The sequence below is a fragment of the Carcharodon carcharias genome, chromosome 13 (assembly GCF_017639515.1).
Source record: "Carcharodon carcharias isolate sCarCar2 chromosome 13, sCarCar2.pri, whole genome shotgun sequence".
NCBI classification, from domain to species: domain Eukaryota; kingdom Metazoa; phylum Chordata; class Chondrichthyes; order Lamniformes; family Lamnidae; genus Carcharodon; species Carcharodon carcharias.
The window spans coordinates 124,129,482-124,143,031 of NC_054479.1; the positions used below are offsets into that span (position 1 = coordinate 124,129,482).

The 13,550-nt window shown below is 44.0% G+C and overlaps 1 protein-coding gene across 1 annotated transcript in view; it reads left to right on the forward strand.

Moving 5' to 3' along the window:
* Nucleotides 1-13,550, forward strand: part of shank3a (SH3 and multiple ankyrin repeat domains 3a) — a 773,648-nt gene that overhangs the window by 103,444 nt on the left and 656,654 nt on the right. Inside the window, exon 3 of the mRNA XM_041203533.1 lies at nt 6,192-6,263. Coding sequence (XP_041059467.1) covers nt 6,192-6,263 — 72 coding nt within the window. The remainder of the gene's footprint in view (nt 1-6,191; nt 6,264-13,550) is intronic.

The window sequence follows — 13,550 nt, forward strand, 5'->3', positions numbered from 1 at the left end:
TCTCTCAGTATTTTAAAATCGCTGGGTTACATCGATCTACGTTTAGTAGCAGGAACTTTGGGTGGGATTTCCTGCCCCCGCCTGCTGCTAGGATCGTCCAGTCCCGCTGAAAGTCAACGGACATTTGGCTGGGCCGCTGGACGTCTCGAAATGGGTCCCACCATGATGGGGCCAGAAAATCCTGGCCATTGAAAATTTATGGTCACAGAAGGAGGCCATTCAGCCCATCACATTGGTGCTGGCTGCAAAACAGCTATCCAGTCTAAACCCACTTTCCAGCTTTTGGTGCGTCATGTTATAGGTTTGTGCATATCGAACTATTCTTAAAATGCTGTGAGGGTTTCTGCTTGTATCATCCACAGGCAGCTCATCACCCTCTGGATGAAAAATACCCCCACAGCCCCCATCTAATCCTTCCTGCCTCTCAGCAAATTGTGGATCCTTTTTGTCTCTTTCCCTTGGATACCATTGCGGGGGGGATTTTCCCCTCTTTGGACAGGCCTGGGAGTAGCTGCGCAACTGTCCACTGCCCTTGACCGGGCCCTGACCGTGATTTCACATAGCTGGCCAGTTAACAGCCAGCCAGCCAGTGTGAAATGAGCGCTGACAACCTCAGCACTGCCGGGATGGGGGTGGGAGGACCGCGAGCGCTGAAGTCTGTGCATGCACGCAGGTACACTCAGTGAAATCTCCCTGAAGGCCCAGAGCTGCCTCAGGGAGCTGAGGATTTTTAACCGGAAAAGTAATGATTTTACATATGAGATAAATATGTCCCCACATGTGACTCAGTCACGTGAAGAGGAGCATGCAAAAAAAGGATGTTGAAAATTTGTTATTGTTGTTTTAGTATGAGGTTTCGTTAAAAATGCAAAGGCCGCCTGATCCCTTCACCTGCCCACCCACCAAACAGCTGAGCAGGCAGCGAAAAACCCAACGTTATTAACTACTTCAAGGCCTTAATGGGCCTCTTAATTGTCAGCGGGTGCACTGCCGACTCTCGCCTGCGCCGACCAACTGAAAGATCGTGAGAGTGCACGATGACATTGGGATGCTCGCTCGATGTTATCGTGCACTATTTCACTCCCGTTCAGGTGGGGTGTGCACCTGCCCACAGGACGAAAAATTCTGCCCCATGGAACTTTGCTCTTCTGACCAGTCTGCAATGTAAGATCTTGTCAAGAGCCTTGCTAAAATCCATGTAGACTACGTCACTGGCACTGCCTACATTGAGCGTCCTTGTTACCTCCTCAAACAAATTCAATCAGGTTAGTCCGCATGACTTTTCCTTAACAAATCCATGCTGACTGTCATTGATTATCCGTGCCTTTCTAAGTGACCACTGTATTTATACTGCCTCTCAGAATTTTGTCCAATAATTTTCTCACCACCGAGGCAGGCTGGACTGGCTTATAATTACTCAGTCTATATCTTCCTCTCTTTTTTAAACAGTATAATAACAGCAGTTCTCCAGTGCCACGCCTGTAGCTGGAGAGAACTGCAAAATGATGATCAGAACCTCTGTTATTTTCTCCTTTGCTTCTCTGAGTAGACTGGTACTGGCAATTTATCTAACTCCAAAGATACTAAATCCCTTTATATATCATCTCTCACTATATTCATCCTATCCAATATTTCACACTTCTCTTTAACTACAATGGGTTGAATTTTCAAGCTACCCAAAGCCGGAAACTGAGGCCAGAGAGAGGGCCTGAAAATACAGGCGCCAGCCAGCATGTCAGTCCTGGGCACTGGTCTTTTTGGGGAACCAGCTCAGTGCCTGGGAAACCTGTCCGCCCTCATGAGGCAGACAGGCAATCAGGCTCATCACGAGCTTTGTTAAAGATAAGTTTAGGAGGGCGACTGAGATTTTCCAGTTGGATCCCAGTCTCCTGATGTGACAGGGGGCAGATCAACTGCCTAGAGGTAGACACACATTGCGGTGCTGGCAGACTTGTCAGCTCTTCCTGCCTGCCTTGGTCGAAAAGGGCTTGTACTCGCAGGCTTCTGACTCAGGCAAGAGTGCTACCCACTGAGCATATGCTGACATATTTCACATCTGATGTAAGCGCATGAAAAGGAGGGTGCCAAGTTAGAAATCAGTATACTTCTTCCTTCACCCACATACTACCTGAGAGTTAGAAGGTGCCTGTGAGGAAAAATACCCACAATCCTCTTTTGCCAGTGATGGAAAAGCAACGGCCGCCTAGAATCCTTAGCCACCCAGATAATGAATTATGTAATGGAGTAAGTACCAATTGGCTCTTCTCCTTTCACCTGATCCTCATCACCCCCTCCATTTAAATATTTTAAGAAACACCTTGGACTTCTGGGAAAATGGTTGTGGAGTGGTGGGGTGTTTCAATGTGGTGACAATCCAATATGACATGCACCTGGCAACCATAGGAGCTGACAACATAGAAGGAGGCCATTTAGCTCAAGTGTCAGTACCAACCCTATGATAGAGCAATCCAAAGCCGATCCCACTGCCCTACACATGGCTTGTAAGGACACTACTCTTATCCAGAAGGGGAGCCTTACAAATAACTCACATAGTCACAAAAACTGTGCCTTTCCATTTCAGCATTAAAGGAAACCTACTTCCTTCATATCATTGATATTGGTGCGTGGCGAGTCCAAGTGAGGACAACATGCTTGGCAGCGATCCCCTCTGTGGTTGAATAGCCTCCAGACATTTGTAACATAGGCTCAAAAATGAGGAATGGTCAATTTTGTTATCGGTTTCGGCAAGAGGGGAAGAGGGAAAATGACATTGGTGGAAGTGATGTGGGAAAAGGATTGTAGTTAACATGCTGCAAATTAATTTAAAGAAAAATTCTCACTTAATATGGAATGTAATTAGATGTAAACAGAAGGGTTAATCCTCTCTGCAGAATAGATATCTAATTCAAAACAGATGACACGGGCACAAAGAATCTTTGAAGTGCTGGATCAGTAGATAATAGCTAGCCCACAATAACAATTAATGTCTCTATGCCAGAATGTAGTTGGGCCCTGACCTCTCTCCATATTAATTTATGTATATTGTCAGATTAATTCTGTTGTTAGTCCCAGGCATAGTCCCCTGTTTCCCATTCGCAGTGTGTTTGACTTGTATCAAGTCGGTCCACTCCTCTTCCCTCTCTTCCCTCACTTTTGGAATCACATAATTAAACTTTGCAGAATGCAACAGTTCAAACTTGCTCCATAGAATCTACTTTTTCAATGGTAACTCCACAATCATGACTTCCGTGGACTCTGTTATTGGTATAAAGATGCAGTTAGGTGTGTGGCAATGGTGCTGCATTAATAATTCAAAGAATGTGAGTTCATATCCCGCTGTGGCAGATCGGGGATTTGAATTCAGTTAAAAAAAACCTATCAAGCCACTCAGTCGTATCATTGGGTTGAGCAATAAATGCTCAGTGACACGCACGTCCTGAGAACAAATATTTATTAAATTAGTACACAGAGAGACATAGAAAAGGATTTGCAGTACTCAGCACAGTGTACAGTCTGGTGAAGCTATTAAAAAGCTAAAAGAATGCTGGATTCCCAAAGCAGAATAGTCAACAGGGCTTATAATTTTGCTAATTAATTCTGGGGATGTGGGTAAAACTGCTAAAACTGTATATATTGCTCTTCCTTAGCTTCTTGGTGATGGTAGTGGCCACCTCCTTGAGCCACTGTATTCGAAGGTCTTGAAGCAACTGAGAGTCCTCAGTGCTCGGTCACCTCAGAGGGAAATACGGGTTAACCACGTTGTTGTGAGACTGGAGTCACGTGCAGGCTAGATAGGGTATGGACTGCAGGTTTCCTTCTCTAAAGGAAACTTGTAAACCCGTTGGGTTTTACTGATATTTTAACAGCTTGTGGTCACTCTTACTGATCCCAGTTTTTAATTTCCAGACTTTTGACATGGAATTCAAGCTCTCAAACTCATATTCCCTGGATTACTAGTTCAGTAACATAGCGGAATTTAATGCCCTCTGCCTTGGCGAGTTTGGTAGGTGGGGTCATTTAATCAGGCGGGTGGGTGGCTGGAGGGAACTTTGCTGCCTATCCAACTTCACTGATTAAGTCTGTGGTGGGATGGCTCGTGGACGACCTTACCACCAGCACCACCAGCACCCCCAACTGCCAATTGAGGCCCTTAAGTGGACAATTAATGCCCACTTAGGGCCTCATCCCACTGCCAATGGTATTAACCCAGTGTCTGGGATGGCAGGGGGCTCGCCATGTGGACAGCATGACAGGCAGCCTTCTACGAGGTGGGTGGGACCCTCGTTCAAAGACAATCAAGTGCCTGATCGAGTGACTTGGCTCGGGGAGGGGGGGCTTCGCAGAGAGCCACCCCCCCCGTGACCTTGCCATGGACACCCACCTCCCCTGCAACCCACCCCCCTCAGCCTCCGTTCCACCATCACCTTCGTGGGACCCAGTGATGATATAAGGCCTCAGGTGGTGTCATACCAGCAAGAGCCGCTGCCTCCCCGTGCTGCTGCCATCCAATTGAGCTGCTGGCCTGTGATTGGCTGGCAGCTCTTGGTGGGCCCTTGATCCCGGGGAAAGCCCACTGCTGTCTAGTTAAGTGACTGAGTGGCACTTAATTCGGTGGGCCTTCCCTAAAAGAGGTGACACAGGGCATTTACTGGCTCTCTGGCGTGCAGGATAACCTGACAGCAAAGGTAGTTGAGTGCAAAAGCGAAATACTGTGGATGCAGGAAATCTAAAATAAAACCAGAAAATGCTGGAAATACTCAGCAGGACAGGCAGCATCTGTGCAGAGATAAACAGAGGTTTTCCTCAGGTCTCCTCCATTAAATACCACCTGTATTGACTATGAGATCATTTCAAAGCTATGTAATGTATAGGGAAGACTGTGCTTGAATACTGTGAACAGTTTTAGTCATCACACTTCAAAGGGATATAATGACTTTTATAGGGAGTGCAGAGGAGAACAAGAATATCCTCAGGTGTAACAGGGATAAGTCAGCAAGGTCAGCAGAACTCAAACATGCAGTCAAAGAGAAGAAGGGACTTCATTCAACAATCCTGCCTCTAGGATAAAAGACTGTGAGTCCAAATCCCACTCTAGGACATGGCATATATTTTGGGCTAGCAAGTCAGTGTTGTAGTCAGATAATGCTACATCTTTTGGATGAGATGTTAAACTGAAGCCCTATCTGTCGGCTCAGGTGGAAGTAAAAGATGCTGTGCAGGGAGTTCTCCTGGTGTCTTGATAACATTTCTCTCTCAGCCGACACGATCAAAATCAGATTAACCGGTTATTCATCTTGTTTGCTGTTTGGCAGACCCTGCTATATGCCAATTGGTGACTGCATTTGTCTGGATAACACTGCTTAAAGAGCATTTCATCGGCTGTGACACACTTAAGGCATTCTATAAATGCAAATCTTGTTTTCAAAGTATTAAATATGTGTTAAATAAGTAGAGAATGTGAATTCAAAGTAGTCTTTCACTGGCATTTAGAGCGAAGAGCATGCAGCTGGCTCTGACAGCTGGGATAGTTCAGTGCAAAAGCAAAATACTGTGGATGCTGGTAATCTGAAATAAAAACAGAAAATAGGCAGTAGCTGTGCAGAGATAAATAGGGTTAATATTTCAGGCAGATGACCCATCACCAGTAGGTAGCTGAGTGATTTATTCGGGAAGTTTAAATATATTTAGATGCTGGTTGAGTTGAATGCCATGCAGGGTTATTGAAATATTTGGCTGGGTGAGGCTAGTGCTGGATCAGACTGGTTTGGACAAGTTGGATTTCACTCTGTTTCCAATATGTACAATGTCATTGCTGGTGATTACAATTCCCGTTTCAAGCTATGGGTTTTTAAATGAGAAATGCCAAGGAATGAAATGAGCCATTTTAGCAGAATTCAAAAGTAAAGTCTTACTCATCAAACAGCAGCTATCTTGCAAGTTCCACTTTATACTAAGTACCTCATCAGAGAGGAGACTGGCAGCTTCTATGTAAGCTCAAGTTGAACCATGTCCCAGGAATATGAAGCAAGTCTCTAACCCACTGGATTATCCAGAACCCAGCAGAAGGCAAACCTTTGTAATGGTTAGGTTTGAAACTAGGTGTCCAGATGAAAGGTCAGCGTCTGACTCATGACACCATCAGTTCCCCATCACTTACTGGTGTAACTTTTTCTTCTTTCTCCTTTTTGCAGTTCCGGTATAAGAAACGAGTATACAGCCAGAGTCATATAGAAGAGAAACAGCTGGCCAAGCTGCACACAAAGGTAGGTGCCCCCTAGGTTCAGTGATGAACACAGGGATGGTTTAACAATCAAGACATTTGAGGTTTATTGCAACAGTCACTCCATTATCAAGGTACCATTCCTGCCTCAGCTCATTTTCTGCTAATACCCTCGCCCATGCTTTTACTACCTCTAGATTTGCCTATTCCAATGTTCTCCTGGCCTGTCTACCATCTGGCACCCTCCAAAAACTTGAACTCATCCAAAAACTTGGCTGCCTGTAGTTAAGCCCTGCTCACCATCATCCATGTGCTTGCTGATCTAGATTGGTATGGCAACACCTTCATTTTAAAATGTTCATCAGAGATGTTTTCAATATCTCTGTGACCTCTCCGCTCCATAGCTCTAATCTTTGCAGCCCAACAATCCTCCAAGATACCTGCGTTACTCCAATTCTGGCCTCTAGAGCATCCCTGATTTTAAGCCCTCCATCTTTGGCCGCCTTGTCTTCAGCTATAAATTCTGTAATTTGCAGTCTAAACCTCTTGTCTCTCTCCTCCATTAAGGCACTTCTGAAAACATTCCTCTTTGACCAAATTTTTGGTCATCTGCCCTGATACCTGCTCCTGTGGCTCATTGTCAAAGTTTGATTAATAACAATCTTGTGAAGGGCTTTGGGACATTTTGCCAAGTTAAAGGCAGTATGTAAATGCAAATGTTTGTTGTTGTTGAAGACGCCCTTCATTTTGTCTTTATCAAGATTGACGGTATCTGTCTGCTTTCTAACTTCAATATTAGCTTCAAGGACAGCAACTAATCACATATGACGACTGGTACTTTGTACAGCAGAACCAGATGCTCCCAGTTTTTGTACATTAAGAGTTATTACACCACAATGTAACCACTAGGGAGGCAGCTGGAGTGTACTGGAGCAATGTCAATCCAACTTTTAATCTTTCATTTCTTGTGACATGAACTTCATTGGCAAAGCCAGCATTTAGTGCCCATTTCTAGGTTGCCTGGGGATGGCAGTGATGGTCTGCCTCCTTGGTTTCTGTCACTAATTTCCAAGCCAGAAAGAACAATCCTTTATTAATCTCAAAACCTTTCATAATTTTGAAAACCACAATGATATTTTGATTTAACTGTCTCTGCTCTAAGGTGGAGAAAACAATATTCCAAGTTTTTCTTCTTCGTGGTATTCTACGCTAATATTATGTCAGCTGTGGTTCAATTGGGAGCATTCTCACCCCTGAATCTGAATGTTGTGGCTTTAAGTCACACTCCAGGACATGGGCACCAAAATCAAGGCTGTGCAGTACTGCAGGAGATACCATCATTCAGTTGAGATATTAAACCCAAGACCCTGTCTGCCCCTTACGGGTGGGTGTAAAAGATCATGTGGCACTACTTCGAAGGAGAGCAGCGGAGTTGTTCCTCACATCCTGGCCAATATTTATCCCGAAATGAATATCACAAAAATAAATTATCTGGCCATTACCACATTGCTGTTACAATATCAACATTCAGCAGTGCTGGAAATCTGAAATAAAAACAGAAACTGCTGGAAATACTCAGCTGGCCAGGTAGCCTCTGTGGAGGGCAAAATGGAGTTAACATTTCAGGTCTGTGACCATATTTATCAAGTGCTGGTTCAATGAAGTGACCTTTTGACTTGTTTGCCCTGTGAATTGTAATGAGAGGTTTAATGAATCCCTATTCCATTGCTTCCTGTTGGAATCATCAGCATCAGGAGAAGCCTGGTCTGCACCATCCCATCCTTTGAAATGATAGAGGGGTGGGTGTGGGTGGCTTTGGGTAATACAACACAGGATTGTCTGGTTTGCATGAGGTCATCACAGATGGTTACCCAGTATCAGGTATTTTGTGACTCCAGTGAATTTTCTAATATATTTGTCTTTGGAATAATGACAACACTTGACGGAGGGCAAGGAACCATCAGAGGAAGAGTGTGCTGTTATCAACAGTACTTTTTTTCCAGATTTTTCATGGGAAATGAACCACTCTCAGACATCCAGACATAATCTGTTTATTCAGGTGAGTGTAGACTGAGCCAGTATTTGGACATCAATCATTTTGGACAATGGACCCTGGCGGAGGAGAGGGCTCCACCAATCTGAATGAGGGATTCCGCAGCTTGCCAGGACTTATTTAGCAACTGGTTAGTTTGTGAATGGCTAATGCTAATGCTTTGTGCTAAAAAAGACACTGCTTTCCCAGAATCAGACTGACCATGAGTGGGTAGCAGTGAGAAGAGAACACATGGCCCCTCTCTCTCTCTCTAGCCATTCTTCAAGCATGTGTCCTGTCTGTATCTGACCCGCCAAACACCACAGGCAACATCTTCAATGTAAACCAAACAGCTGTTGACTTCAGATGAAAGGGCAAATTGTCCGTCAAGACTTTAAATCACCTTTGCATAGGATCCAAAAAAATCAGCGAACATGACCTGAAACCACCCAGTGATCAAGCTACGGGATTCGTATATGATTGACTTTCTTTTGGACACTGTAACGCAATTTAACCTACCCTCCCTCCTTATAACCTCCTCCTGTGAGTGTGAGAATCTCTTGGATGCACGTGTATGTGTTAGTTGGAGTGTTTTTATTATTTTTGATCTGAGGTGTTAAGGACAATTGACACCGTTTCCTTTTCTTTTAAAACTTATGGGAAAACCTGTTTGTGTGCATCACAGCACTTAAACAGTTAAATACTCACTAGGTTGGCAATCCAATTCTTTTAAAACACCTGTTGCGGTCAATCGAGAAGCAGAAAGAGAAGGAAACTATTCTACCACTTTTCAGCTGGGTGTAACAATATGGACACAGACTGTTTCAGTACGTGAGGAATCGCAAATGGTGCTGAACATTGTGCAATCATCAGCAAACATCCCCACTTCTGACCTTCTGATGGAAGGAAGGTCATTGATGAAACAGCTGAAGATGACTGGGCTGAGGACACTACCTTGAGGAACTCCTGCAGCAATGTCCTGAGGCTGAGATGACTGACCTCCAACAACAGCAATCACCACCATCTTCCTTTGAACTAGGTATGACTCTAACTAGTGGAAAGTTTTTTTCCCTGATTCCCATTGACTTCAATTTTGCAAGGGCTCCTTGATGCCACACTGGGTCAAAGGTTGCATTCATATCAAGGGCGGTCACTCTCACCTTACCTGGTAATGAGTGAGAGGTTTGACCTGATTCGAATAAACTTTTACTATCTCTTTCCCTGCCCCCAATGCGTTGTCAATCAAAACTCTGGGTTTAATTTCTAACAGGATCTTTTGCTTTCTCAGTACTATTTAATGTTACCTCTCTCGACTTTGCAATGAATCAATAGTGCTACCACCGGTTGACTGAATTGTGCAGCTAACTGTAAACAATGCTTTGGGATCCTTGATTATTCCAAGTTGTTACTATTTGAGTCAATTTTCTATCACAAAGTAAAAATATTTACAGAGAGACCGTTTAATTCTTTAAAAACCCATGGCACTTTAAAGATCTCAACCCCACCTGCTCACCATATCCATCAACCCCACCAATCCACCTTCTCACTGCATTTCTCAACCACCCAACTGTCTTCTCACCATATTTCTCAACCTCACTAGCCACTTTCACCCCTTGTACTTTAATCCTTTCTCAATCCACAAACATATCTAAGTATCTTTTACAGGGTATGGTATCATCGTGGTTATGTTGATGGATGAGTAATCCAGAGGCTCAGACTAATGATACGGAGATGTGAGTCCAAATCCTACCACGCTGCTGGGGAATTTAGATTTAGTTTATTAAATATGTCTAGAGTAAATAGCGAGTATCAGTAATGGTGACCATAAAACTACCAGATTGTCGTAAAAGCTCATCTGGTTCATTAATAACATTTAGGGAAGGGAATCTGTTATCCTTGCCTGGTCGAGTGGATGATCCAGCTTAGCCCCCTCCTGAGGTCTCTATTATCACAGATGGCAGCCTTCAGCCAATTTTATTCATTCCACATGATATCGAGAAACAGCTAAGCACACTGGATACAACAAACCCTGCGGACCCTGACAACCTGCCAACTATTGTACAGAAGACTTGTGCTCCAGAACTAGCCCTACCCTTAGCCAAGCTGTTCCAGTACATATGCAACATTGACATACAACTTACATAATAGAAATTTGCCCATCTGTGTCCTGTCCACAAGAAATAGGATAAATCCAATCCAGCCAATATTGCCCCATCAGTCTACTTTCGATCATCAGCAAAGTGATGGAAGGTGTCGTTGACAGTGCTATCAAACAACACCTACTCATCAATAACTTTCTCATCAGTGCTCAGTTTGGGTTGCAACAAGACCAGCCAGCTCCAAACTTCATTACAGTTTTGTTCCAAACATGGACAAAAGTGCTGAATTCCAGAGATGAGAGTGACTGCCCTTAATATTAAGGTAAAATTTGACCAAATGTGGCATCAAGGATCCCTAGTAAAATTGAACTCAATGAGAATCGGGGACAACTCTACTGGCTAGAGTCAAATCTAGCACAAAAGGAAGAGAGATATTTGTGGTTGTTGGAGGTCAGTCATCTCAGCTCCAGGACATCACTGCAGGAGTATCTCATGGTAGTGTCCTAGACCCAACCATATTAAACTGCTTCATCAATGACATTCGCTTCATCATAAGATCAGAAGTGGGGATGTTTGCAGTGTTCTGTTCCCATTGTTTTTTCTTATTCATTCATGGGATGTGGGTGCTGCTGGCTAGGCCAGCATTTATTGCTTGTCGCGAACTGCCATTGTTCAGAGGGCATTTAAGAGTCAACCACATTGTTGTGGGTCAGACCAGGTAAGAACAGCAGATTTCCTTCCCTAAAGGACATTAGTGAACCAGATGGGTTTTTACAGCCATCGACAATGGTTTCATGGTCATCATCAGGCTTTTAATTCCAGATTTTTATTGAATTCAAATTCTGCCTTCTGCCATGTCAGGATTCGAAACTGGGTCCCCACTGCACTACCCTGGGTTTCTGGATTACTAGTCTACCACTACACCACCGCCTCCCCACAAATTATGACTGGTCAGGTAATGAAGCAGGCCTTGTCTACATGCAGCAAGGCCTGGAAAACATTCAGGCTTGGACTGAGAAATGCAAGTAACATTTGTGTCACAGAAGTGCCAGGCAATGCCCATCTTCACCAAGATAAGAGTCTTAAATGCCTCTCCTTGACATTCAACAGCATTATCATCACTGAAACTCCCATTATCAACATGCTGGGCTGGAAGCTGAACTGGACTGGCCATATTAATACTGTGACTATAAGAGCAATCAGAGGCTGGGTATTCTGCAGCGAGTGACTTAGCCCCTGACTTCCCAAAGTCTTTCCAACATCAAAAAGGTACAAGTGAAGAGTGTGATGGAATAGTCTTCACTTGCTTGCATGAGTGCTGCTCCAACAACACTCAAGTAGGTTGACACCATCCAGGGTCAAAGCAACCTGCTTGATTTGTACCATCCACCACCTTAAACATACACTCCCTCCAACATCTGCATGCACCATGTGTACTACCTATAAGATGCACCGCAGCAACTCACCTAAGCTTAGTTGACAACAGCATCTAAACCCATGATCCCTACTACCTAGAAGAGCAAAAGCAGCAGGCTCATGGTTCAGCACTACCTGCAAATTACCCCCCAAGTTTCTCACCATCCTGACTTGGAAATATATCACTGCTGGATCAAAATCCTCAAACCACTACCTGACTTCACCAATTGTGTACCTGTATCACATGGTCTGCAAGAATGAGGCCCCTTGACACCCGCTAAAGGGTAATTGGGGATTGTCAATAATTGCTTGCCTTGTCAGCAACACCTACATCCCAAAAACAAATGAAAAAGATCAGAATTAAATCTGCAGATTTTGTTTTTTAATGCTCACGTGTAACAGTTCAGCAAGGTTCTCTGTTTCCCTGTCATCCTCTAATCTGGTTGGAATATGAAATCTTTGCTGATCCACAGATAATCAATATCTGTACATCACTGATTTGTAAATCCTGTGCATTTTGATAGCTGTAATAGAAATTCAATTACAGACTTTCTGACCGATCTGTCACAGAGCAGACAACTAATAACCCCGTCTGGAAAAACATGGGCACCCAAGATCCAACAGCATCTGTGAGGAGAACGATGTTAGCCATGGACCATATGAAAGCTTTAGTGTTATGCTTAGTACAACAGGAGCAGAGAGAGAGGAAACTGGATGTGTATTTTATCAAAGCAGATTTGGTAGTAAATAGCTGAGGGGTCAGATTCTCTAGCTGGCAGCTGATCATGTGAATAAAACATCCCTTTGTTTTGCCTAGACAATGCCTCAGTCAGTAGGTTGATGGAACCAACACACTGTGGCCTTTGTAGGGAACGTTGCTAAAGTGCTGATGTCAGCTGCAAATCTGTCGCTTTTTCCGCAGGGAGGTGTCTGAGACTGATCGAATACATAAGCCATACAGATGGAAATAAGTCACTCCCTCGTGTTGCTAGCCTCTAGAACTCCATCTGCAACATGTTCTAACTCTTCCAGAGCTCCACATGCCCCCCAACCTATTCCCAATAATGTCTCTCACCCTGGCACCATTTTTAGTGCATATTTTTATTTCATGATCTTTGCTGCTGTTCATAAATCCCCCCCATGCTGTTGCTCCTCTCTACCGTGGCAATGTCCTCCAGCCCTGCATTGCAACTCACAGCCTCCTTCCTTCTGTTCTGGTACTTTCTGTCCCCTTCCCGCATAGCTACCATCAGGCTAGATCCTTTAGTTGTCACACTCCCATCGAACTCAATCCTTCCACTTGGCTATTCTTCTCCCGATGTTGAAAATTCACCTCGAAATCTCACTGTTCGTGCATCATCTGCTTCAACTATTCCTCTAATTCCTAATCTCTGTCCATTCCCCACCTCTCCTGAGGATACCTGGGATGTGAAAGGCACTACAGAAATACAAATTACTGTGTACTGACACTGAGACACACATTGGCAGTACAGTACCAGATAGGCATGCATCATTCCCTTTTACCCACTGTGTACAGTACATATATAAGAGCTGAAACTGAGACTTACATGAGATGACAGTACCAGATGGAAGAGAATAATTCCCTTTTACTCACTGTGGACTGAACATGAACGGGAGTATTAAAGATTGGAGTTATTACTTTATAAATCTGGTAATAAGTCTTTGAAACCTATGTGCAGGGTTAAGACTCTTAGTGTAGGAGACCAACAAGGTTGAAAAGAATTTTAAAAACAAGGAGGCAGATGAGGAAGCGGCCCACAGC